General features: G+C 52.0%; 1 protein-coding gene across 2 annotated transcripts; it reads left to right on the forward strand.

Annotated features, from left to right (window-relative positions):
- Positions 1-1,341: 1,341 nt before the first annotated feature.
- Positions 1,342-27,386, forward strand: LOC142209050 (uncharacterized). Of its 2 annotated transcripts, none has more exons than XM_075277990.1 (8): positions 1,342-1,482; positions 6,790-6,914; positions 15,868-16,072; positions 22,857-22,999; positions 23,123-23,288; positions 23,718-23,862; positions 25,587-25,689; positions 25,909-27,386. In XM_075277990.1, exons 1-7 carry the CDS (start codon positions 1,443-1,445, stop codon positions 25,675-25,677), a joined length of 915 nt encoding a protein of 304 aa, XP_075134091.1. In that variant the 5' UTR covers positions 1,342-1,442; the 3' UTR covers positions 25,678-25,689; positions 25,909-27,386. The 2 variants fall into 2 exon arrangements, with proteins under 2 accessions (XP_075134091.1, XP_075134092.1); XM_075277991.1 differs by having other exon boundaries at positions 23,721-23,862.
- Positions 27,387-27,695: the final 309 nt, after the last annotated feature.

A 27,695-nucleotide genomic window follows, 5' to 3' on the forward strand; every position in this document is an offset into this window, starting at 1 on the left:
GAGAACTAAGAGGGCGAGAGTGACCCTACTGAGAACTAAGGGGGCGAGAGTGACCCTACTGAGAACTAAGGGGGTGAGAGTGACCCTACTGAGAACTAAGGGGGCGAGAGTGACCCTACTGAGAACTAAGAGGGTGAGAGTGACCCTACTGAGAACTAAGGGGGTGAGAGTGACCACACTGAGAACTAAGGGGGTGAGAGTGATCCTACTGAGAACTAAGGGGGCGAGAGTGACCCCACTGAGAACTAAGGGGGTGAGAGTGACCCTACTGAGAACTAAGGAGGCGAGAGTGACCCTACTGAGAACTAAGAGGGTGAGAGTGACCCTACTGAGAACTAAGAGGGTGAGAGTGACCCTACTGAGAACTAAGGGGGTGAGAGTGACCCTACTGAGAACTAAGGGATGAAGTTGATCCTGTGTAGACCCTGATGCCCTGCGGCCCCTCATTTCGGGGGTTGTTGGTGGCCCCTGTAGTCCTGCAGGTTTCGGTTTCCTCCTCGCTGTCTCTTCCTCCTGTCGGTCGCTGCGGGGTTCCTCCTGTCAGGCTGCGGCCCGGCCCGGCGTCTCATGTACTTACATCTCGTGGTTTTGGGGTGTCGGAGATGTTTTTTTTTTTTAATTCCTGTCACAGTCACGAAGGCGACAACAGAAAACTGCAGGAACGGATAATAAAGGGTCAGAAACCTAAAAACCCAAATCCTAAAGGATTCCTGAGCCGCCATCGTATAATGGATGTAAGTGATGTCACCGCCGGGATTGCCGCGTCCCGAAATGTCTGAACCTCGAAAATGCAGTAAAAAAATCTATAAAAATGACCCCAAAATATCCCCCAGGAGACTGCGGCCGCCCCACAAAAACCAAGCCCTCGCAACACGGATAGGGAACAATCTATGAAATACAAAATCACTATCACGTAACGTGTCAGGAAGGGGTTAAGAGTGCGAGAAACTGAACTGCGGTATATCCGGGGATCGCCGAAACGCCCCGAAACATCACAATGGAAGGGAGCGCGTCAAAAAATTCTGTGGTCAAATTTTTGTCATTGTTGTGGCAACGTGACCCTAGTCAGCTACATCGGACGATACAAATTGCGAGAAACAATCTCTTACAATCCCGCAATCTTTATGACCTCATGTGGGGAGGTAAACAAAGTCAGTGAATAATATCAACCACATGGTCGATATCGCGGCTGATCGGCCGATTTCCCCACATTATATAACACGTCCGACCTCCTCCACCTGGTCACGTGACCCGCCCCTCAGCGGCCGGGCCGGGCCGCTCTGCCTGGAGACTGATGACGCGCACTCAGGCCGCTCTCCTATTGGTCGGGAGGAGTCTAAAACTAGTTCATACCTGAGGGAGTGACTACCGCTGCGGTTTTGTGCTTTGTGTGTTCCGGGAAGACGCCAGAGTTATCGCACGAAGACAAAACAACAGCAGCCATGAGAGCCGCCGTGTGTGTCCTGGCCCTGGTGTGCGGAGGTGAGACAAACTTCTGGAGTTACTTCACTAACTTTCTGTGTGGACTTGGTGACGTCTTATTTGCACTCATGACGTCATTGTTGTTGTGCCTCTTTGTGTTACTTTCCTTCCATGTGATATTCCTACACTGGGTCAGTCAGGGTTAATTCTCTGCACTAGTTCACACCTGGCGGTTTTACCTTCTCCCCGGCTCGCTCTTCTAGAGCCTTGTTCAGACCTGTAATTCGCCGTCGATAATAATCCAGTCCAGGATTCGCCGCCATTACACCGATGATAGATGGCGGCCGCGTTACAGAATAACTGGGAGAGTGGGAGGAGTGGTCAGCGGGGGGCGCTCTGATGGTGTATACAGTGCCAGACCCCTCCCATAGAATAGAGAAGGGGCCGATGGGGGCTCATCTGTTATTGGGCCGGCGGGGGGCTCACACCTAGTATAGGGCAGGCAGGGGGCTCACACCTAGTATAGGGCAGGCGGGGGGCTCACACCTAGTATAGGGCCGGCGGGGGGCTCACACCTAGTATAGGGCCGGCGGGGGGGCTCACACCTAGTATAGGGCAGGCGGGGGGCTCACACCTAGTATAGGGCCGGCAGGGGGGCTCACACCTAGTATAGGGCAGGCGGGGGGCTCACACCTAGTATAGGGCAGGCGGGGGGGCTCACACCTAGTATAGGGCAGGCGGGGGGCTCACACCTAGTATAGGGCAGGCAGGGGGCTCACACCTAGTATAGGGCCGGCGGGGGGGCTCACACCTAGTATAGGGCAGGCGGGGGGCTCACACCTTGTATAGGGCCGGCGGGGGGCTCACACCTAGTATAGGGCAGGCAGGGGGCTCACACCTAGTATAGGGCCGGCGGGGGGCTCACACCTAGTATAGGGCAGGCGGGGGGCTCACACCTAGTATAGGGCAGGCGGGGGGCTCACACCTAGTATAGGGCAGGCGGGGGGCTCACACCTAGTATAGGGCAGGCGGGGGGGCTCACACCTAGTATAGGGCAGGCGGGGGGGCTCACACCTAGTATAGGGCAGGCGGGGGGCTCACACCTAGTATAGGGCAGGCGGGGGGCTCACACCTAGTATAGGGCAGGCGGGGGGCTCACACCTAGTATAGGGCAGGCGGGGGGCTCACACCTAGTATAGGGCCGGCGGGGGGCTCACACCTAGTATAGGGCCGGCGGGGGGCTCACACCTAGTATAGGGCCGGCGGGGGGCTCACACCTAGTATAGGGCCAGCAGGGGGGCTCACACCTAGTATAGGGCCGGCGGGGGGCTCACACCTAGTATTGGGCCGACAGGGGCTCATCTGTTATTGGGCCGGCGGGGGGCTCACACCTAGTATAGGGCAGGCGGGGGGCTCACACCTAGTATAGGGCCGGCGGGGGGCTCACACCTAGTATAGGGCCGGCGGGGGGCTCACACCTAGTATAGGGCCGGCGGGGGGCTCACACCTAGTATAGGGCCGGCGGGGGGCTCACACCTAGTATAGGGCCGGCGGGGGGCTCACACCTAGTATAGGGCCGGCGGGGGGCTCACACCTAGTATAGGGCCGGCGGGGGGCTCACACCTAGTATAGGGCCGGCGGGGGGCTCACACCTAGTATAGGGCCGGCGGGGGGCTCACACCTAGTATAGGGCCGGCGGGGGGCTCACACCTAGTATAGGGCCGGCGGGGGGCTCACACCTAGTATAGGGCCGGCGGGGGGCTCACACCTAGTATAGGGCCGGCGGGGGGCTCACACCTAGTATAGGGCCGGCGGGGGGCTCACACCTAGTATAGGGCCGGCGGGGGGCTCACACCTAGTATAGGGCCGGCGGGGGGCTCACACCTAGTATAGGGCCGGCGGGGGGCTCACACCTAGTATAGGGCCAGCGGGGGGCTCACACCTAGTATAGGGCCGGCGGGGGGCTTACACCTAGTATAGGGCCAGCAGGGGGCTCACACCTAGTATAGGGCAGGCGGGGGGGCTCACACCTAGTATAGGGCCGGCGGGGGGCTCACACCTAGTATTGGGCCGACAGGGGCTCATCTGTTATTGGGCCGGCGGGGGGCTCACACCTAGTATAGGGCCAGCAGGGGGCTCACACCTAGTATAGGGCAGGCGGGGGGGCTCACACCTAGTATAGGGCAGGCGGGGGGGCTCACACCTAGTATAGGGCCGGCGGGGGGCTCACACCTAGTATAGGGCCGGCGGGGGGCTCACACCTAGTATAGGGCAGGCGGGGGGGCTCACACCTAGTATAGGGCCGACAGGGGCTCATCTGTTATTGGGCCGGCGGGGGGCTCACACCTAGTATAGGGCCAGCAGGGGGCTCACACCTAGTATAGGGCAGGCGGGGGGGCTCACACCTAGTATAGGGCAGGCGGGGGGGCTCACACCTAGTATAGGGCCGGCGGGGGGCTCACACCTAGTATAGGGCCGGCGGGGGGCTCACACCTAGTATAGGGCCGGCGGGGGGCTCACACCTAGTATAGGGCAGGCGGGGGGCTCACACCTTGCATTTGGCCGGCGGGTGTCCTCACACCTGGTATTCGGTTGGCGGGGGTCCTCACACCTAGTATAGGGCCGGCGGGGGGGCTCACACCTAGTATTGGGTTGGCGGGGTCTCCAGGGAGGGCCGGCAGGGACTCTCCAGCTTCTAGAAGCTTCTTACTTTCTGGGGTGATTTCCCTCCCGGGGTCTCCCATCTATAAGGCAGGGTCTTCCACAATGTCGCCTCCTTGGCAGTGACTGCTATACAGAAGAGCCGCACCTGCCGGGTGTATCTAAGTGTATCCAATCTCTCCTCCTCTCACTCTGAGACTACAACTCCCAGCATTCCTGCCCGCAGTATATAGGGGGGGGGGGGGGGGGAGGTATTTATTATATGGTGCGAGGCCTCTTTAATTTCCGTCTCCTATGACATGAGCCTTGTTTGCTCTTCCTGTCGTTCCCTCTGTTCTCTCCGGGTAATTACGGCCTCGGGTCGGGGGTGACGTCTTCGGCTTCTTCCTGTTTTCGCCGCCATCGCTCATTTCCTCTTTATAACAATAGTGCGTCACTAGCCAAGTCTGCGCCATAGACCGGAGTGCGGTACACTGTGACAGATCCTCAGCTGTGCGAGTCACTGGAGAGTACGTACAGGAGCGCGGCTCGTAACAGTTGTCAGAGCGTCGTACATAATGTGGTAGAGTCCGGGTGTCAGCGAGAGTCCGGGAGGCGGAGCCACAAATATAAATGTATTTTACTGAGATTTTCAGTGATAAACACAAAGTATCAATAAAGTAATAACATCCGACAAGAGGGGCGTGCAAAAGTCTTCAGCCCCCAGATCCCCCCTGTATACCGACCCCAGACCTCCCCCTGTATACAGACCCCAGACCTCCCCCTGTATACAGACCCCAGACCTCCCCCTGTATACAGACCCCAGACCTCCCCCTGTATACAGACCCCAGACCAGACCTCCCCCTGTATACAGACCCCAGACCAGACCTCCCCCTGTATACAGACCCCAGACCAGACCTCCCCCTGTATACAGACCCCAGACCAGACCTCCCCCTGTATACAGACCCCAGACCAGACCTCCCCCTGTATACAAACCCCAGACCTCCCCCTATATACAGACCCCAGACCTCCCCCTGTATACAGACCCCAGACCTCCCCTGTATACAGACCCCAGACCAGACCTCCCCCTGTATACAGACCCCAGACCTCCCCTGTATACGGACCCCAGACCAGACCTCCCCCTGTATACAGACCCCAGACCAGACCTCCCCCTGTATACAGACCCCAGATAAGACCTCCCCCTGTATACAGACCCCAGACCAGACCTCCCCCTGTATACAGACCCCAGACCTCCCCCTGTATACAGACCCCAGACCAGACCTCCCCCTGTATACAGACGTCCCCCTGTATACAGACCCCAGACCTCCCCTGTATACAGACTCCAGACCTCCCCCTGTATACAGACCGCAGACCAGACCTCCCCCTGTATACAGACCTCCCCCTGTATACAGACCCCAGACCTCCCCCTGTATACAGACCCCAGACCAGACCTCCCCCTGTATACAGACCCCAGACCTCCCCCTGTATACAGACCCCAGACCAGACCTCCCCCTGTATACAGACCCCAGACCTCCCCCTGTATACAGACCCCAGACCAGACCTCCCCCTGTATACAGACCCCAGACCTCCCCCTGTATACAGACCCCAGACCAGACCTCCCCCTGTATACAGACCCCAGACCTCCCCCTGTATACAGACCCCAGACCAGACCTCCCCCTGTATACAGACCCCAGACCAGACCTCCCCCTGTATACAGACCCCAGACCTCCCCCTGTATACAGACCCCAGACCAGACCTCCCCCTGTATACAGACCCCCCCCTGTATACAGACCCCAGGCCTCCCCTGTATACAGACCCCAGACCAGACCTCCCCTGTATACAGACTCCAGACCTCCCCTATATATGGACCAGTTTGGTGTCAGGGCATTGTCTATAGCGCCGGGCAGTGTCCAGAGCTGGTCAATTAGTCTTTAATAGGACTTTGCCGCCCCTTTAAGGTCTATCAGATGGCGGATTCGCTGCCATTTCCGTGATTGCTCCTTTTCGGGGCCTTCTCATTGTAACGTTCCTTCAGGCCTGTGAGCTAATCCTCCACCTACAAAGAGCCGACATCAGATTTGTTCTGTTCGGTTTAATTTCAGCTCTGAAGCTTCGTCACTTGATCTACAAAGGTGTCTCAGATCCTGCGGGGACGCGGCCCCCTCCGGGGATGATAAAATTACCAGGCATGTAAGTCACCGTGAACATGAGAAGATCACACTGTGACTGATATTGTCTGCCGAGCGGTCGCTGACTACAGCCCACTAAAGCCGACACTTTCATCGCCACTGACAAGTACCGGAGAAGTGCGGCAGTCATTAGAGCGCGGAGGAGAAGGTCGCCGGTACCTGGCGCTGATAGATCTGCTGTAAATAAAAGCGCGGTCAGGACAATGGAGGAGTCATCATCCTCCAGCAGTCACTACATGTCCTCCGCCATGGTGATGAGCGTCTCACTGCTGGGTCCTCTGCAAAAATCCTCCTGCGCCAGTTCGATGTCTCTCCCCTATTGTGTTATGGCCTTTCACTAGTTTCAGGACCTCTGCTTGCTGTACATGTCCCCTGTATACATGGAGCGCCCTCTAGTGGTGGCTGTACGGTCTGTGCACCCTGACCTAAAAATAACATGCGGTTTATGTCAGTAGGGCAAATATAACTTGTCAAAAATGACTTTGGTTGTGATAATAAAATGTGTAAAAGAGACTTATAGAATTATATCTGTCCCCAGCGTATGCCAAACTGACCATCACCGGGCCGGAGGCTCCTGTCCTAGAGGGCGATGATGTGACCCTGGAGTGTCTGGCAGACGATGACACCGACATGGCGAATTATACGTTCCAAAAATACAGCAGGGTAAGTACAGCTATATGGGAATATATGTATGGGAGACATATATACATGTATGACATTACTGATCCTGACATTACTTATCTTGTATTATACTCCAGAGCTGCACTCACTATTCTGCTGGTACAGTCACTGTGTACATACATTACATTACTTATCCTGTATTATACCCCAGAGCTGCGCTTACTATTCTGCTGGTGCAGTCACTGTGTACATACATTACATTACTTATCCTGTATTATACTCCAGAGCTGCGCTCACTATTCTGCTGGTACAGTCACTGTGTACATACATTTCATTACTTATCCTGTATTATACTCCAGAGCTGCGCTCACTATTCTGCTGGGTCAGTCACTGTGTACATATAAAGTGTTGTTGAATTCCCAGCAGCGCAGAGTATTTTAGGTTCAGTGTGGTGACTTCTCTCTGTTTATGTTGCAGTTACATTGTGTTATGTTTGCTCAGATCTTTATCTTCCGATGATGTCATGTGTGGTTGTATTTGCTCTATCATATGACCAGCGTTGCGCTTCCTGCTCCGGAGTGTGGGGGAGGGGTGGTGTGTATATCTGTATATGTATCACACAGTCGCCCTATGTGATACCTCCTGTATACTACCCTGTGGCCTTGCTCTGTGTCGCCTCCCTCAGGGGCCCCGGGAGCAGTCACTTTGGCCCCCTCTTGCCCCTGGACAGTCCTATGTACATGACTAGTCGCTCCTCGGAGCCTTTAACCCCTGCACTGCTGTGAAGGACACTTTGGGTTGCTGCCGCCTCCTCCGGCCTCGCTCTCTTGTCTTTGCAGATCTGCGGCTCGGAGAATAAAGAATCTTCTGTTAGAAATGTTTGTTTTACACTAAACAAAGAGAGAACCAAAAGTTTAACTTGTAAAATGAAAAGCAAATACAATTACACAGCGCTCGGGTCTCGCTCCGCGGCTCCTTCTTCTCTCCGCTCTGATTCGGCTCCACAACGTCAGCAATTGTTTGTTTCTGCCGCGCACCGTGTGATGGATGTTCTAAAGAGCTGCGTGCGGGAGCACACTGAGTACAGGGGAGCGAGCGCTAGAGCACAGTGCACACTGAGTACAGGGGAGAGAGCGCTAGAGCACACTGAGTACAGGGGAGCGAGCGCTAGATCACACTGAGTACAGGGGAGAGAGCGCTAGAGCACACTGAGTACAGGGGAGGGAGCGCTAGAGCACACTGAGTACAGGGGAGCGAGCGCTAGAGCACACTGAGTACAGGGGAGCGAGCGCTAGATCACACTGAGTACAGGGGAGAGAGCGCTAGAGCACAGTGCAGACTGAGTACAGGGGAGCGAGCACTAGAGCACAGTCCACACTGGGTACAGGGGAGAGAGCGCTAGAGCACAGTGCAGACTGAGTACTGGGGAGCGAGCACTAGAGCACAGTCCACACTGGGTACAGGGGAGCGAGCGCTAGAGCACAGTGCACACTGAGTACAGGGGAGTGAGCGCTAGAGCACAGTGCACACTGAGTACAGGGGAGCGAGCGCTAGAGCACAGTGCACACTGAGTACAGGGGAGCGAGCGCTAGAGCATAGTGCACACTGATTCCAGTGAGAGAGCGCTAGAGCACAGTGCACACTGAGTACAGGGGAGCGAGCGCTAGAGCACAGTGCACACTGATTCCAGTGAGAGAGCGCTAGAGCACAGTGCACACTGAGTACAGGGGAGCGAGCGCTAGAGCATAGTGCACACTGATTCCAGTGAGAGAGCGCTAGAGCACAGTGCACACTGAGTACAGGGGAGCGAGCGCTAGAGCACAGTGCACACTGAGTACAGGGGAGCGAGCGCTAGAGCATAGTGCACACTGATTCCAGTGAGAGAGCGCTAGAGCACAGTGCACACTGAGTACAGGGGAGCGAGCGCTAGAGCACAGTGCACACTGATTCCAGTGAGAGAGCGCTAGAGCACAGTGCACACTGAGTACAGGGGAGCGAGCGCTAGAGCATAGTGCACACTGATTCCAGTGAGAGAGCGCTAGAGCACAGTGCACACTGAGTACAGGGGAGCGAGCGCTAGAGCATAGTGCACACTGATTCCAGTGAGAGAGCGCTAGAGCACAGTGCACACTGAGTACAGGGGAGCGAGCGCTAGAGCACAGTGCACACTGAGTACAGGGGAGCGAGCGCTAGAGCATAGTGCACACTGATTCCAGTGAGAGAGCGCTAGAGCACAGTGCACACTGAGTACAGGGGAGCGAGCGCTAGAGCACAGTGCACACTGAGTACAGGGGAGCGAGCGCTAGAGCACAGTACACACTGAGTACTGGGGAGCGAGCACTAGAGCACAGTACACACTGAGTACAGGGGAGCGAGCGCTAGAGCACAGTGCACACTGAGTACTGGGGAGCGAGCACTAGAGCACAGTACGACTGACAACCAATACGGCCGACCTTACTGCTTTCGCTTGAGTTGTCACCCAGCCTTCCCAGAATCCCAAATTGCATATTTGATCGTCACCCAATGAGATAATGTGTGCTCCCTGTAGGTGGCGGTCACATGGCAGCGCCCCTGACATCCCACCCATACCCCCCCCTGTCCATCCTTCTCCCCCTTCCTTCTTACACATCTGCCCCTCCTCCTCCCCGCCGTTGTGTCGCCATCCGCAGGTCGCTGTGGCACTTGTTCTGGAACCTTCTCTTATGTCGGTGACATTTTGCCCAGCAGACAGATGGCGCTGATACGCCCGTGTTTATCACTTGTTCTCTGCTGCGGACGCTCTGCGGGGTGACAGCCGTACTACACCCGCTCCGTGCCGCCATATAATGTCACCTGCTGCCGTGTAACTGGTTTCTATATGATGGCGATGGTGCTCCAGAGCTGTAATCACAATGCTGACTCTCTGCTGCTGACCCTATACCTGCCCCAGACTTCAGTGCAGAGGCCCCTGTACCTGTGCCGCCACCTCTCCTCTAGGGGCGCACTAGAGCACCAGGCGGGATTATGGCCCCATCGAATGTCTCTGAGTCCTTCTCCGACTGTCCTGCAGCCCCTTTTATTATTCTGGTGGCGGTCGTATTGGTGGTCACCCAGCTTTCCCAGAAATGGCGGGACCTCTAGACCTTATAAGAGGCTGCAGTACGTTCTATGGCGGTTTATTTGTCCTACAAACTGCAGACGGTGACGTCATAAACATGTCCTGCAGCCAGAGAGCCGCAATAACAAGGAAGTGATAAAACCGGTCCGGGCACATTACTGGGCTGAGTAACCGGCCACGACCGGCAACTGACTGACTACTGATAACCCCTTCATTGTCTCAGGTGTGTGAACCAAGACCTGGATGTATACAGCTTGTGGAGTAGTGAGCGCAGCTCTGGAGTATAATACAGGATAAGTGATGTAATGTATGTGCACAGTGACTGTACCAGCAGAATAGCGAGCGCAGCTCTGGAGTATAATACAGGATAAGTAATGTAATGTATGTACAGTGACTGTACCAGCAGAATAGTGAGCGCAGCTCTGGAGTATAATACAGGATAAGTAATGTAATGTATGTACACAGTGACTGTACCAGCAGAATAGTGAGCGCAGCTCTGGAGTATAATACAGGATAAGTAATGTAATGTATGTACACAGTGACTGCACCAGCAGAATAGTGAGCGCAGCTCTGGAGTATAATACAGGATAAGTAATGTAATGTATGTACACAGTGACTGTACCAGCAGAATAGTGAGCGCAGCTCTGGAGTATAATACAGGATAAGTAATGTAATGTATGTACACAGTGACTGTACCAGCAGAATAGTGAGCGCAGCTCTGCAGTATAATACAGGATAAGTAATGTAATGTATGTACACAGTGACTACACCAGCAGAATAGTGAGCGCAGCTCTGGAGTATAATACAGGATAAGTAATGTAATGTATGTACACAGTGACTACACCAGCAGAATAGTGAGCGCAGCTCTGGAGTATAATACAGGATAAGTAATGTAATGTATGTACACAGTGACTGCACCAGCAGAATAGTGAGCGCAGCTCTGGAGTATAATACAGGATAAGTAATGTAATGTATGTACACAGTGACTGTACCAGCAGAATAGTGAGCGCAGCTCTGGGGTATAATACAGGATAAGTAATGTAATGTATGTACACAGTGACTGCACCAGCAGAATAGTGAGCGCAGCTCTGGAGTATAATACAGGATAAGTAATGTAATGTATGTACACAGTGACTGCACCAGCAGAATAGTGAGCGCAGCTCTGGAGTATAATACAGGATAAGTAATGTAATGTATGTACACAGTGACTGTACCAGAAGAATAGTGAGCGCAGCTCTGCAGTATAATACAGGATAAGTAATGTAATGTATGTACACAGTGACTACACCAGCAGAATAGTGAGCGCAGCTCTGGAGTATAATACAGGATAAGTAATGTAATGTATGTACACAGTGACTACACCAGCAGAATAGTGAGCGCAGCTCTGGAGTATAATACAGGATAAGTAATGTAATGTATGTACACAGTGACTGTACCAGCAGAATAGTGAGCGCAGCTCTGGAGTATAATACAGGATAAGTAATGTAATGTATGTACACAGTGACTGTACCAGCAGAATAGTGAGCGCAGCTCTGGGGTATAATACAGGATAAGTAATGTAATGTATGTACACAGTGACAGTACAGCAGAATAGTGAGCGCAGCTCTGGGGTATAATACAGGATAAGTAATGTAATGTATGTACACAGTGACTGCACCAGCAGAATAGTGAGCGCAGCTCTGGAGTATAATACAAGATAAGTAATGTAATGTATGTACACAGTGACTGTACCAGCAGAATAGTGAGTGCAGCTCTGGAGTATAATACAGGATAAGTAATGTATTGTATGTACACAGTGACTGTACCAGCAGAATAGTGAGCGCAGCTCTGGAGTATAATACAGGATAAGTAATGTAATGTATGTACACAGTGACTGCACCAGCAGAATAGTGAGCGCAGCTCTGGAGTATAATACAGGATAAGTAATGTAATGTATGTACACAGTGACTGTACCAGCAGAATAGTGAGCGCAGCTCTGGGGTATAATACAGGATAAGTAATGTAATGTATGTACACAGTGACCAGCAGGATAGTGAGCGCAGCTCTGGAGTATAATACAGGAGAAGTAATGTAATGTATGTACACAGTGACTATACCAGCAGAATAGCGAGCGCAGCTCTGGAGTATAATACAGGATAAGTAATGTAATGTATGTACACAGTGACTGCACCAGCAGAATAGCGAGCGCAGCTCTGGAGAATAATACAGGATAAATAATGTAATGTATGTACACAGTGACTGCACCAGCAGAATAGTGAGCGCAGCTCTGGAGTATAATACAGGATAAGTAATGTAATGTATGTACACAGTGACTGTACCAGCAGAATAGTGAGCGCAGCTCTGGAGTGTAATACAGAATAAGTAATGTAATGTATGTACACAGTGACTGCACCAGCAGAATAGTGAGCGCAGCTCTGGAGTATAATACAGGATAAGTAATGTATGTACACAGTGACTGTACCAGCAGAATAGTGAGCGCGGCTCTGGAGTATAATACAGGATAAGTGATGTAATGTATGTACACAGTGACTGCACCAGCAGAATAGTGAGCGCAGCTCTGGGGTATAATACAGGATAAGTAATGTAATGTATGTACACAGTGACTGTACCAGCAGAATAGTGAGCGCAGCTCTGGAGTATAATACAGGATAAGTGATGTAATGTATGTACACAGTGACTGTACCAGCAGAATAGTGAGCGCAGCTCTGGAGGTTAATACATGATGTATGTTGTTATTGTACATGTATTACATTGCAGTGCCCCTTCCCCTTTAAGCCCCCGCTCCTGGTCCTGGGCTCGGATATATACTCTTGTTCTCGGCTCTCTATGGGGCGCATTGATTTTGTAGATTACAATGAAGCCGCTGTCGGCCGCCGGGGAAATCTCCTCTTTGTGCGGCAGTGATGGAGGGGTATCTGCTGCATTTCTGCCTGGTTTCGGAGGAATGTTCAAGGCTCGTGACCTCTTCCTTTAGAGAATCTGCAGTCAGAGGACAATCCATAATCCGCAGTGGAGGCCTCGTAGGCGGCAGCTCTGCATCATCACATCTGTCATATGTTGTAGTATAGAATACCTGCTCCTTAATCTGCGCTCTCCTACATTTCCTACAACCATTATGGGGAGGGTGCCGGAGCCTTTTACATCCTGAGCTTACTAATGACTGAATAGAATGCCAGAAATACAGTGAAGACTGACACACAGTAATAGGAGTGATAATAATGGGCAATAAGTTTATATGGGATGTTTATGGGACCTTCCTACTGAGCAGTTATTAGCATCATGGTGGCCAATAATTCTCATATAGAGCTTGTCATCCAGCTTTCTTAGACACCTGCATGGCAGTCCCTAGTGTTAATTATAAAGTCATGTTCTACCTCTCCTCTGTGGCCCCTGTCGCACTCTCCCTCTCCTCTTCGGCCCTTCTCGCTCTCTCTCCCTCTCCTCTGTGGCCCCTTGTCTCTCCCTCCCTCTCTTCTTTAGCCCATGTCACTCTCTCCTTCTCCTCTGCGGCCCCTTGTCGCTCTCTCCTTCTCCTCTGCGGCCCTCTTGCCGTTCACTCCCTCTCCTCTGCGGCCCCTTTTCGCGCTCTCTTCCTCTCCTCTGTGGCCCCTGTCGCTCTCTCCTTCTCCTCTGTGGCCCCTGTCGCTCTCTCCCTCTCCTCTGCGGCCCCTTGTCGCTCTCTCCCTCTCCTCTGCAGCCCCTTGTCGCTCTCTCCCTCTCCTCTGCAGCCCTTGTGCATCTCTCCCTCTCCTCTGCGTCCCCTGTCGCTCTCTCCCTCTCCTCTGCAGCCCTTGTGCATCTCTCCTCCTCTGCGGCCCCCTTGTCGCTCTCTCCCTCTCCTCTGCGGCCCCTTGTCACTCTCTCCCTCTCCTCTGCGGCCCCTTATCGCTCTCTCCCTCTCCTCTGCGGCCCCTGTCACTCTCTCCCTCTCCTCTGCAGCCCCTTATCGCTCTCTCCCTCTCCTCTGCGGCCCCTTGTCGCTCTCTCCCTCTCCTCTGTGGCCCCTTATCGCTCTCTCCCTCTCCTCTGCAGCCCCTTATCGCTCTCTCCCTCTCCTCTGCAGCCCCTTGTCACGCTCTCTCCCTCTCCTCTGCGGCCCCTTGTCACTCTCTCCCTCTCCTCTGCGGCCCCTTGTCGCTCTCTCCCTCTCCTCTGCGGCCCCTTATCGCTCTCTCCCTCTCCTCTGCGGCCCCTTATCGCTCTCTCCCTCTCCTCTGCGGCCCCTGTCACTCTCTCCCTCTCCTCTGCGGCCCCTGTCACTCTCTCCTTCTCCTCTGCGGCCCCTTATCGCTCTCTCCCTCTCCTCTGCAGCCCATGTCACTCCCTCCCTCTCCTCTGCAGCCCATGTCTCTCTCTCCCTCTCCTCTGCGGCCCCTGTCGCTCTCTCCCTCTCCTCTGCGGCCCCTTGTCACTCTCTCCCTCTCCTCTGCGGCCCCTTATCGCTCTCTCCCTCTCCTCTGCGGCCCCTTGTCGCTCTCTCCCTCTCCTCTGCGGCCCCTGTCACTCTCTCCCTCTCCTCTGTGGCCCCTTATCGCTCTCTCCCTCTCCTCTGCGGCCCCTTATCGCTCTCTCCCTCTCCTCTGCGGCCCCTTGTCACTCTCTCCCTCTCCTCTGTGGCCCCTGTCGCTCTCTCCTTCTCCTCTGCGGCCCCTTATCGCTCTCTCCCTCTCCTCTGCAGCCCATGTCACTCCCTCCCTCTCCTCTGCAGCCCATGTCTCTCTCTCCCTCTCCTCTGCGGCCCCTGTCGCTCTCTCCCTCTCCTCTGCGGCCCCTGTCGCTCTCTCCCTCTCCTCTGCGGCCCCTGTCGCTCTCTCCTTCTCCTCTGCGGCCCCTTATCGCTCTCTCCCTCTCCTCTGCAGCCCATGTCGCTCTCTCCCTCTCCTCTGCAGCCCATGTCACTCCCTCCCTCTCCTCTGCGGCCCCTTGTCTCTCTCTCCTTCTCCTCTGCGGCCCCCTTGTCGCTCTCTCCCTCTCCTCTGTGGCCCCTGTCGCTCTCTCCTTCTCCTCTGCGGCCCCTTATCGCTCTCTCCCTCTCCTCTGCAGCCCATGTCACTCCCTCCCTCTCCTCTGCAGCCCATGTCTCTCTCTCCTTCTCCTCTGCGGCCCCTTATCGCTCTCTCCCTCTCCTCTGCAGCCCATGTCACTCCCTCCCTCTCCTCTGCGGCCCCTTATTGCTCTCTCCCTCTCCTCTGCGGCCCCTGTCGCTCTCTCCTTCTCCTCTGCGGCCCCTTATCGCTCTCTCCCTCTCCTCTGCAGCCCATGTCACTCCCTCCCTCTCCTCTGCGGCCCCTTGTCTCTCTCTCCTTCTCCTCTGCGGCCCCTTGTCTCTCTCTCCTTCTCCTCTGCGGCCCCTTATCGCTCTCTCCCTCTCCTCTGCGGCCCCTTGTCGCTCTCTCCCTCTCCTCTGCAGCCCATGTCACTCTCTCCCTCTCCTCTGCAGCCCATGTCTCTCTCTCCCTCTCCTCTGCGGCCCCCTTGTCGCTCTCTCCTTCTCCTCTGCGGCCCCCTTGTCGCTCTCTCCCTCTCCTCTGCGGCCCCTGTCGCTCTCTCCTTCTCCTCTGCGGCCCCTTATCGCTCTCTCCCTCTCCTCTGCAGCCCATGTCACTCCCTCCCTCTCCTCTGCGGCCCCTGTCGCTCTCTCCTTCTCCTCTGCGGCCCCTTATCGCTCTCTCCCTCTCCTCTGCAGCCCATGTCACTCCCTCCCTCTCCTCTGCGGCCCCTTGTCTCTCTCTCCTTCTCCTCTGCGGCCCCTTGTCTCTCTCTCCTTCTGCTCTGCGGCCTCTGTCACTCTCTCCTTCTCCTTTGCGGGTCGCTCACTTCCTCTCCTCTCCATGCTGTTGCTCTGACTGCTGTGACTTGTAGTGCCTGTCTTCATGTTGTCTCTTCTTTCCCTTGCAGTGGATGAGGACCTGGGTGTCTCTGGATTCCTCCCAGTACATGAGATGTTGGTATTTCAGCGTCAATATCAGTCGTGTGGAGGAGCGGCTTCTGATGCACCTGAGTGACATCACCGAGTGGCAGAACGGACCGTACCGCTGTGTGAACACGGCCAACCAGACTGGTGAAGAAGACGCGTCCGAGCCGCTGTCCATCAATGTGATCTGTAAGTAGTGTGTGACTCGTGTAAACGTTAGGTCCCTGAAATAAAGGATTTTCCACAGCCGCAGCTCACTTTCGGATATGACCGTCCTCCGGAGTCAGCACAGATAATCTCGTTGTCCTCGGCGGCGCCACCATCTCTGTAGTGTATCACAGGCGGTGAGGACTGAACATCACGGACAACATCCTTCATGTAAAGGGCGCAGGAAAGCCCAAAAATGTCATCCACGCGACAAAACGGCGAGCGAACCTGGCAAACTATCAGCGGGTTATCACAAAGGTCACCTAACCACAAAGAGGCGCAGAAAATCCGGCAGATAGTGAAACGGAACCGCCGATTGAAGTGTACACAGAGGCGATCGAACATCCTGCGCCGCCGCCGCTTATCTCCGCCAGTGTCAGCAATGTTAGAGGAGACAGCAAAGACCGGAGGAGGAACGGCACGACAAGCGGGTGGTCACAGAGATCTGCACCAAATACAAGATCCTGAGTCATCCTCAAGATGGGCAAAGACTGTTATGGCTTCCTCAGGATCCTCACCCAGCTTTCCCAGCTTCTGAAAGGCAATCCTGCATTATTATATGGTCTAAGGATCTGCTGGTGCTTAAGAAGAAGTATCGGCGAAATCTGCGTGTCCAGCATGACAGACACGACCCTGTAGCCCGGATATATCTGGCCCCCTGTCATGTGCAAATTACCCAGTAGTTTAGTATAGTAGAGGGCTGTAAACTGTTATCTCCAGCCTGACTCCCTGCTGATCCAGGAGGGGCGGGGAGGGGAGCGGGGTCTGTTAGCATAGTGTGAATGGGAAGGCTACCTCACTTCACTGTAGTCACCATAAAGACTTACATTTTATAGATAAAAGTTGTAAAAGCTTCTCTTATCTCAGGGCAATAACCTCAGCCTGGAGATTATGGCATTTATCACTCCTACAGGAGCTCCAGGTGTCGGCTAGAGAAAGGTAAATAGTCAGTACTGACATCTAGGGGTTAATAACGCAGAGAGAGAAGCTGAAGACCTCAATAATCTGATTAATAATACACAGAGAGAGAAGCGGAAGACCCCAATAATCTAATTAATAATACAGAGAGAAGCTGAAGACCCCAATAATCTGATTAATAATACAGAGAGAGAGAAGCTGAAGACCCCAATAATCTGATTAATAATACAGAGGGAGAGAAGCTGAAGACCCCAATAATCTGATTAATAATACAGAGAGAGAGAGAAGCTGAAGACTCCAATAATCTGATTAATAATACAGAGAGAGAAGCAGAAGACCCCTATAATCTGATTAATAATACAGAGAGAGAGAAGCCGAAGGCCCCAATAATTTGATTAATAATAAAGTGAGAGAGAAGCTGAAGACCCCAATAATCTGATTATTAATACAGAGAAAGAGAAGCGGAAGACCCCAATAATCTAATCAATAATACAGAGTGGGAGAAGCTGAATACCCCAATAATCTGATTAATAATACAGAGAAAGAGAAGCTGAAGACTCCAATAATCTGATTAATAATAGAGAGAGAGAGAAGCTGAAGACCCCAATAATCTGATTAATAATACAGAGAAAGAGAAGCTGAAGACCCCAATAATCTGATCAATAATACAGAGTGGGAGAAGCTGAATACCCCAATAATCTGATTAATAATACAGAGAAAGAGAAGCTGAAGACTCCAATAATCTGATTAATAATAGAGAGAGAGAGAAGCTGAAGACCCCAATAATCTGATTAATAATACAGAGAAAGAGAAGCTGAAGACCCCAATAATCTGATTAATAATACAAAGAGAAGCGGAAGACCCCAATAATCTGATTAATAATACAGAGAGAGAGAGAAGCAGAAGACCCCAATAATCTGATTAATAATACAGAGAGAGAGAGAAGCTGAAGACCCCAATAATCTGATTAATAATACAAAGAGAGAGAAGCTGAAGACCCCAATAATCTGATTAATAATACAGAGAGAGAGAGAGAAGCTGAAGACCCCAATAATCTGATTAATAATACAAAGAGAGAGAAGCTGAAGAGCCCAATAATCTGATTAATAATACAGAGAGAGAGAGAGAGAAGCTGAAGACCCCAATAATCTGATTAATAATACAGAGGGAGAAGCTGAAGACCCCAATAATCTGGTTAATAATACACAGAGAGAGAGAAGCGGAAGACCCCAATAATCTGATTAATAATACAGAGAGAGAGAAGCTGAAGACCCCAATAATCTGATTAATAATACACAGAGAGAGAGAAGCGGAAGACCCCAATAATCTGATTAATAATACAGAGAAACTGATGACCCCAATAATCTGATTAATAATACAGAGAGAGAGAAGCGGAAGACCCCAATAATCTGATTAATAATACAGAGCGAGAGAGAGAAGCAGAAGACCCCAATAATCTGATTAATAATACAGAGAGAGAGAGAGAAGCCGAATGCCCCAAAAATCTGATTAATAATACACAGAGAGAGAAGCTGAAGACCCCAATCTGATTAATAATACAGAGAGAGAGAAGCCGAAGGCCCCAATAATCTGATTAATAATCCAGAGAGAGAGAGAGAGAAGCCGAAGACCCCAATAATCTGATTAATAATACAAAGAGAAGCGGAAGACCCCAATAATCTGATTAATACAGAGAGAGAGAGAGAAGCGGAAGACCCCAATAATCTGATTAATAATACAGAGAGAGAGAAGCTGAAGACCCCAATAATCTGATTAATACAGAGAGAGAGAAGCTGAAGACCCCAATAATCTGATGAATAATACAGAGAGAGAGAGAAGCTGAAGACCTGAGATTTTTGGAGGATTTTGTGATCAGTTCTGTGTATTTTGCCATCTCGGATCCAATGGATCCCAGTGATCTTGTAGGTGCCGGATGATACAGCAGATGTGACTGGCCTGTGCTCCATCGACTCCTTCTGTCAGATCCATCTGTAACCCAGATCTCACTTGAGTCAGGACTGTGACATATAAAGGGATGGAGATGACGACTTAAAGGAGAATCCCGCTTCAAAGGAGCTTTGACATTTCACAGAGACGCACTACATGAGGATGACGCTGGGGGTCTTTTGAGCTGTGACCCCCCCAATGATTCTCAGAACAAGGGGCTTTGCTTCTCTGTAGTGCTGTACTGCTCCTGACTCTGCTCTACATCATAGGGATGTGGCAGCCATTTATCAGTGGAGCGGAGTCTTGCTACTGGTGTCAGGGGGTGTTATTGGGCAGCTTGACCCCTTACTTCCTGTGATGCTTGCTGCATCTAAACGACTATGAATGTCACCAGCTCCACTATACAGCTGTCACTACCCGAGTACTCAGCACCACCGCACCATCTGCTGCATGAGATGAAGCAGAGCTTAGTACAGGGCAGGTGGTAACCTTCAATCCCAATTGTGTATCAGAGAGCTCCGATGCACTGTAACGTGCCGCACAGCTGTACAGGAAGGATGTGTTTTCAACCTGTGGATGTAATGAGTAGTGAGTCTCCATTCACTGTATAATCTGTATGTAGTGAGCTCCCCCTAGTGGTGACTGTATAATCTGTATGTAGTGAGCTCCTCCTGGTGGTGACTGTATAATCTGTATGTAGTGAGCTCCCTCTAGTGGTGACTGTATAATCTGTATGTAGTGAGCTCCCCCTAGTGGTGACTGTATAATCTGTATGTAGTGAGCTCCTCCTGGTGGTGACTGTATAATCTGTATGTAGTGAGCTCCCTCTAGTGGTGACTGTATAATCTGTATGTAGTGAGCTCCCTCTAGTGGTGACTGTATAATCTGTATGTAGTGAGCTCCTCCTGGTGGTGACTGTATAATCTGTATGTAGTGAGATCCCCCTAGTGGTGACTGTATAATCTGTATGTAGTGAGCTCCTCCTAGTGGTGACTGTATAATCTGTATGTAGTGAGCTCCCCCTAGTGGTGACTGTATAATCTGTATGTAGTGAGCTCCTAGTGGTGACTGTATAATCTGTATGTAGTGAGCTCCTCCTAGTGGTGACTGTATAATCTGTATGTAGTGAGCTCCCCCTAGTGGTGACTGTATAATCTGTATGTAGTGAGCTCTTAGTGGTGACTGTATAATCTGTATGTAGTGAGCTCCTCCTAGTGGTGACTGTATAATCTGTATGTAGTGAGCTCCCTCTAGTGGTGACTGTATAATCTGTATGTAGTGAGCTCCCCCTAGTGGTGACTGTATAATCTGTATGTAGTGAGCTCCCCCTAGTGGTGACTGTATAATCTGTATGTAGTGAGCTCCTAGTGGTGACTGTATAATCTGTATGTAGTGAGCTCCCCCTAGTGGTGACTGTATAATCTGTATGTAGTGAGCTCCCCCTAGTGGTGACTGTATAATCTGTATGTAGTGACGCCCCCTAGTGGTGACTGTATAATCTGTATGTAGTGAGCTCCCCCTAGTGGTGACTGTATAATCTGTATGTAGTGAGCTCCCCCTAGTGGTGACTGTATAATCTGTATGTAGTGAGCTCCCCCTAGTGGTGACTGTATAATCTGTATGTAGTGAGCTCCTCCTAGTGGTGACAGTATAATCTGTATGTAGTGAGCTCCTCCTAGTGGAGACTGTATAATCTGTATGTAGTGAGCTCCCCCTAGTGGTGGCTGTATAATCTGTATGTAGTGAGCTCCCCCTAATAGTGACTGTATAATCTGTATGTAGTGAGCTCCCTCTAGTGGTGACTGTATAATCTGTATGTAGTGACGCCCCCTAGTGGTGACTGTATAATCTGTATGTAGTGACGCCCCCTAGTGGTGACTGTATAATCTGTATATAGTGAGCTCCCCCTAGTGGTGACTGTATAATCTGTATGTAGTGAGCTCCTCCTAGTGGTGACTGTATAATCTGTATGTAGTGAGCTCCTCCTAGTGGTGACTGTATATTCTGTATGTAGTGAGCTCCCCCTAGTGGTGGCTGTATAATCTGTATGTAGTGAGCTCCTCCTAGTGGTGACTGTATAATCTGTATGTAGTGAGCTCCTCCTAGTGGTGACTGTATATTCTGTATGTAGTGAGCTCCCCCTAGTGGTGGCTGTATAATCTGTATGTAGTGACGCCCCCTAGTGGTGACTGTATAATCTGTATGTAGTGACGCCCCCTAGTGGTGACTGTATAATCTGTATGTAGAGAGCTCTCTCTAGTGGTGACTGTATAATCTGTATGTAGTGAGCTCCTCCTAGTGGTGACTGTATAATCTGTATGTAGTGAGCTCCTCCTAGTGGTGACTGTATAGTCTGTATGTAGTGAGCTCCCCCTAGTGGTGACTGTATAATCTGTATGTAGTGAGCTCCTCCTAGTGGTGATTGTATAATCTGTATGTAGTGAGCTCCTCCTAGTGGTGACTGTATAATCTGTATGTAGTGAGCTCCCCCTAGTGGTGACTGTATAGTCTGTATGTAGTGAGCTCCTCCTAGAGGTGTCTGTATAATCTGTATGTAGTGAGCTCCTCCTAGTGGTGACTGTATACTCTGTATGTAGTGAGCTCTCTCTAGTGGTGACTGTATAATCTGTATGTAGTGAGCTCCCCCTAGTAGTGACTGTATAATCTGTATGTAGTGAGTTCCTCCTAGAGGTGTCTGTATAATCTGTATGTAGTGAGCTCCCCCTAGTGGTGACTGTATAATCTGTATGTAGTGAGCTCCTCCTAGTGGTGACTGTATAATCTGTATGTAGTGAGCTCCCCCTAGTGGTGACTGTATAATCTGTATGTAGTGAACTCCTCCTAGTGGTGACTGTATAATCTGTATGTAGTGAGCTCCCCCTAGTGGTGACTGTATAATCTGTATGTAGTGAGCTCCTCCTAGTGGTGACTGTATAATCTGTATGTAGTGAGCTCCCCCTAGTGGTGACTGTATAATCTGTATGTAGTGAGCTCCCCCTAGTGGTGACTGTATAATCTGTATGTAGTGAGCTCCTCCTAGTGGTGACTGTATAATCTGTATGTAGTGAGCTCCCCCTAGTGGTGACTGTATAATCTGTATGTAGTGAGCTCCTCCTAGTGGTGACTGTATAATCTGTATGTAGTGAGCTCCTGCTAGTGGTGACTGTATAATCTGTATGTAGTGAGCTCCCCCTAGTGGTGACTGTATAATCTGTATGTAATGAGCTCCCCCTAGTGGTGTCTGTATAATCTGTATGTAGTGAGCTCCCCCTAGTGGTGACTGTATAATCTGTATTTAGTGAGCTCCTCCTAGTGGTGACTGTATAATCTGTATGTAGTGAGCTCCCCCTAGTGGTGACTGTATATTCTGTATGTAGTGAGCTCCCCCTAGTGGTGACTGTATAATCTGTATGTAGTGAGCTCCTCCTAGTGGTGATTGTATAATCTGTATGTAGTGAGCTCCCTCTAGTGGTGACTGTATAATCTGTATGTAGTGAGCTCCCCCTAGTGGTGACTGTATAATATGTATGTAGTGAGCTCCCCCTAGTGGTGACTGTATAATATGTATGTAGTGAGCTCCCCCTAGTGGTGACTGTATAATCTATATGTAGTGAGCTCCTCCTAGTGGTGACTGTATAATCTGTATGTAGTGAGCTCCCACTAGTGGTGACTGTATAATATGTATGTAGTGAGCTCCCCCTAGTGGTGACTGTATAATCTATATGTAGTGAGCTCCTCCTAGTGGTGACTGTATAATCTGAATGTAGTGAGCTCCCCCTAGTGGTGACTGTATAATCTGTATGTAGTGAGCTCCCCCTAGTGGTGACTATATAATCTGTATAATGTTATTATGACGCCCCCTCCAGGTTTGTCTGATCCATCTTCCTCTGTGTTTCCTCAGATATGCAGAGCGTCTACTTGCAGCGTCTTCATTCCTGGTACAGCAGTGTCTCCGATATCTTGTGGGCTGAGCGAGGGTCTACGGTGGAGGTGAAGTGCTCGGCCTCTGCCTCGGAGACCCCTCTCTATGAGTGGAGCCAGGAGGTGAGTGCGGAGTATCCTGGAGGATAGTCATGGTGGTATAGCAAACCTGCAGTGACTGTATAGGATGACCCCGGTGACCTCTGACACGTTACCGATCCCTGCTCTATTCTCCCCTCCCCCCAGTTCAGTGACTGGATTCTGCCCTCCGATACCCTGGTCCTCAAGAATGTGAATGAAGACTCTGAAGGGAAATACGTCTGCCAGGCTCGCCACCCAAACCTGAGGAGCCTGGTCAAGACCCGATCCTTCCAGCTGCGGGTGATGAACAGGAGTCCTGAGGAGGTCCGAGGTAAATATCCGGAACGCCCAGTGGGAAACGGGCCCTGCCGGATTAGTGGGAGGGGAGGCTGATGATCCTATAGATAGGAGGGATCCGTACTGGTGTGTTAGTGGTTAACCCTAATCTGCAGATAAGATCCCATGGCTGCCAGGAGTGTGTACTGAGGGTTCCTGGTTACTCATGGCTGCCAGGAGTGTGTACTGAGGGTTCTGGTTACTCATGTCTGCCAGGAGTGTGTACTGAGGGTTCCTGGTTACTCATGTCTGCCAGGAGTGTGTACTGAGGGTTCTGGTTACTCATGGCTGCCAGGAGTGTGTACTGAGGGTTCTGGTTACTCATGGCTGCCAGGAGTGTGTACTGAGGGTTCTGGTTACTCATGGCTGCCAGGAGTGTGTACTGAGGGTTCTGGTTACTCATGGCTGACTGTCCTTCTCCCAGCAGATGTTGTGTCCGGCCTGAGCTTCGGTGACATCCTCCTCTTCATCGCCATCCCCGCGGTCATGCTCATCGTCCTGGTGTTCACGCTCCTCTCCATCCTGATCCGTTACCGCAAGAAACAGATGAAGAAGCCGCAGATCAGCCTGTAAGTCCCCGGGATCCCCCCGCCCCGGTGCGCTGCTGCAGCAGCTGTGTGTGAGGCCGCCCCGGGCGGGGGCTCTGCCCTGGATCTACATGTAATACAGATATGACCACACACAGATGGCCGTCCGTTACGCTATGTCTGGCCCTGATTCTGGGCATCTGCTCCCCTGGGGGTATTTACAGAGGCCTCCTGCCCAGGAAGTGCAGACCATGACGGGCACAGGCAAAGCAGATACAACCCGGGGGTAACCTGACAGATCCTGTGTATTATGGGATGGGATGCCTTGCTCTTAGGGGCGTGTCTGACTACAGTCCTTGCTCTTAGGGGCGTGTCTGACTACAGGCCTTGCTCTTAGGGGCGTGTCTGACTACAGTCCTTGCTCTTAGGGGCGTGTCTGACTACAGGCCTTGCTCTTAGGGGCGTGTCTGACTACAGTCCTTGCTCTTAGGGGCGTGTCTGACTACAGTCCTTGCTCTTAGGGGCGTGTCTGACTACAAGCCTTGCTCTTGGGGGTGTGTCTGACTACAAGCCTTGCTCTTAGGGGTGTGTCTGACTACAAGCCTTGCTCTTAGGGGCGTGTCTGACTACAGTCCTTGCTCTTAGGGGCGTGTCTGACTACAAGCCTTGCTCTTAGGGGCGTGTCTGACTACAGTCCTTGCTCTTAGGGGCGTGTCTGACTACAAGCCTTGCTCTTAGGGGCGTGTCTGACTACAGGCCTTGCTCTTAGGGGCGTGTCTGACTACAGTCCTTGCTCTTAGGGGCGTGTCTGACTACAGGCCTTGCTCTTAGGGGCGTGTCTGACTACAGTCCTTGCTCTTAGGGGCGTGTCTGACTACAGGCCTTGCTCTTAGGGGCGTGTCTGACTACAGTCCTTGCTCTTAGGGGCGTGTCTGACTACAGGCCTTGCTCTTAGGGGCGTGTCTGACTACAGTCCTTGCTCTTAGGGGCGTGTCTGACTACAGTCCTTGCTCTTAGGGGCGTGTCTGACTACAAGCCTTGCTCTTGGGGGTGTGTCTGACTACAAGCCTTGCTCTTAGGGGTGTGTCTGACTACAAGCCTTGCTCTTAGGGGCGTGTCTGACTACAGTCCTTGCTCTTAGGGGCGTGTCTGACTACAAGCCTTGCTCTTAGGGGCGTGTCTGACTACAGTCCTTGCTCTTAGGGGCGTGTCTGACTACAAGCCTTGCTCTTAGGGGCGTGTCTGACTACAGGCCTTGCTCTTAGGGGCGTGTCTGACTACAGTCCTTGCTCTTAGGGGCGTGTCTGACTACAGGCCTTGCTCTTAGGGGCGTGTCTGACTACAGTCCTTTCTCTTAGGGGCGTGTCTGACTACAAGCCTTGCTCTTAGGGGCGTGTCTGACTACAAGCCTTGCTCTTAGGGGCGTGTCTGACTACAGGCCTTGCTCTTAGGGGCGTGTCTGACTACAGGCCTTGCTCTTAGGGGCGTGTCTGACTACAGGCCTTGCTCTTAGGGGCGTGTCTGACTACAGTCCTTGCTCTTAGGGGCGTGTCTGACTACAAGCCTTGCTCTTAGGGGCGTGTCTGACTACAGTCCTTGCTCTTAGGGGCGTGTCTGACTACAAGCCTTGCTCTTAGGGGCGTGTCTGACTACAAGCCTTGCTCTTAGGGGTGTGTCTGACTACAAGCCTTGCTCTTAGGGGCGTGTCTGACTACTTACTTTTTTCGTTTACATCTCATGTCTTTCTCTCCCATCATGCCTTGCAGGGTGGACGGTGAGCAGAGGGCCCCCATATATAAGGGAAGCCTCCAGTCTGTTTGCAGCACCAGCTCGGATACTCAGCCCCTGGTCATGTGATTGCTGCCGCAGGTACGTATCTGCCCACACTGACGAGTTATGTATATTATGGCTCTGCAGGACATTCTGGAGTCTGGGAAAGCTGGGTGACTTTCCCCTCAGGGAGCAGCCTGGGTTTATAATGAGGGAGGGGACAGGAGCGCCCTCTGTGGTCAGCAGAAACATCACAGCACAGGTGTGTAGGGGGCGGGGTTACCAGACATTGATTAACCCTCTCTTCTCCTTCTCCAGCCGGCACCTCCCGTTTTCTCCGCTTCAGCCGGACGCTGCCGCCCCTCCCCCACGCTCTGCTTCCTGTGTGCCTTTATACACCCGGTGGAGGGATCTTCGAGGGACGTTACAGAGTTTGGGATTTTTCTTGGTTCTTATCAGTCGATTCATTCATAACAATTGTTGATCTTCCTGCGGCGCGGTAAATGGCGATAACTATTGTGCCCCGGCAGTGAGACGGGCGCCAAAGATTTACCAACGTCTTGATGCTGTCGTGGTCCATTGAGTGTCTTAGCGCGTGCCGATCCTCGCCACATCGCCCCCTATCTCAGCCTGACCGGACGGATGGCACCTGGGGGCGTACCCACTGGGGGCGTACCCACAGGGCGGCACCGCAGAGCTGGAGGGCCCCTCTTATACAAGAGGAAGGTGTGGGACTACAAAGCTCAGCATGCCACTGCGTGTGAAGTTTTGTTTCTTAAAGGTATAGGAGTCATTTTAAACCCGAGCTTTAGCCCCGCCCCTGCTTTACACACCAGCCTACCTGGACAGGTTGACCTGCAGGGTAAAGTATGGGGGGATGAAACAGTGTTTGGAGGTAGATTAGGGAATGTCATAGAGCAACATGGAAGAGAATGGCAGGTAAGTGTGGCCTACCTTAAAGGGGTTCTCTGCAATGAGTAGGGACTCCTGGGACCCCCTCCGATCAACTGTAATTTGTGGGGAAGCCTGACAGGACGTGTTCAATTTCCCTACAGCACCCCCAGAGGAAAAATGGAGTATTACACTGTTTCTATTCTCTTTGGATGTGTAAAGAAGGACAGGGCGGGTCCTCCAGAGCGGGAGACACTCTTTATAGGTGGCCAGGAGATGAGGACCCAGGGCTGAGAAAACCCTCAGTAGAGTGTATGGGGCTGGGCACCACCTTTTTTGATTGATTTTGCTGGGGCAGACATTTTTTTTTGGTGCAGGGGCAATTTAACCTTCCACACTGGCCAAATCCAAATTTCCCCTGAGGGCCGATGTGTACTAACTGGACTGGATGGGGCCTTTAACCCTGGAGGACCTGACTTTGTAATACATCATTTCCCCTCCGGGGGTGCTATACATAAATCAAACACGTCCTGTTAGGTTTCCCCACAGATTACTGCGTTTCCCCAGCCATGAAGGCTTTTTCCAGTGAGGACCGCCCCTTTAAGGCTTAAGAACAGGGGGGGACATCTAGTAGCGGGGGGGTGGGGGCTGTATGAGGACCATAGGCAGTAAGTACAGCGTCACCTAGGGACAACACCTCTGTGAAATTATAGCCTGCGGCTGTCTGGGCATGCTGGGGGTTGTAGTCTCGCACCCGGCTCCGGCATGTGGTCCAGTAGTCAGGCCGCCTCCTCCCGCGCTCGCCGCGGTCGCTGTAACCCACCTTTACCTCTGTATCTACTTACCTTGTCTACGGATCAATGTCTGTGCCGAGATCTAATAAATGACACCTAATACTTTGGAAATTTGGAGGATATTTATTTGGGGGGGGTCAAAATTGTAACAAACCCTCAGCTGTGAGAAGTGAGTGGGGCATGCTGGGAGTTGTAGTGTCGCTGTAGCTGGAGTGCTGGTGACCCCTGTATTACAGTATGAGATCCAAACTAACCCGGCTCTGCTACATCCAGTCACCATGTTCTGGCGCCATCTTATAGCAGAGCTGAACCTCGGGTAACACTTCCTGGCAGTCACTGGAGTTCTTGCAGCCAATCAGATTTCAGCTCTCATTTTTCAGCAGGAGTTGGAAAATGAAAGCGGTGACCTGATTGGTTGGT

This window comes from Leptodactylus fuscus, chromosome 6 (assembly GCF_031893055.1).
Source record: "Leptodactylus fuscus isolate aLepFus1 chromosome 6, aLepFus1.hap2, whole genome shotgun sequence".
Taxonomy (NCBI): Eukaryota; Metazoa; Chordata; class Amphibia; order Anura; family Leptodactylidae; genus Leptodactylus; species Leptodactylus fuscus.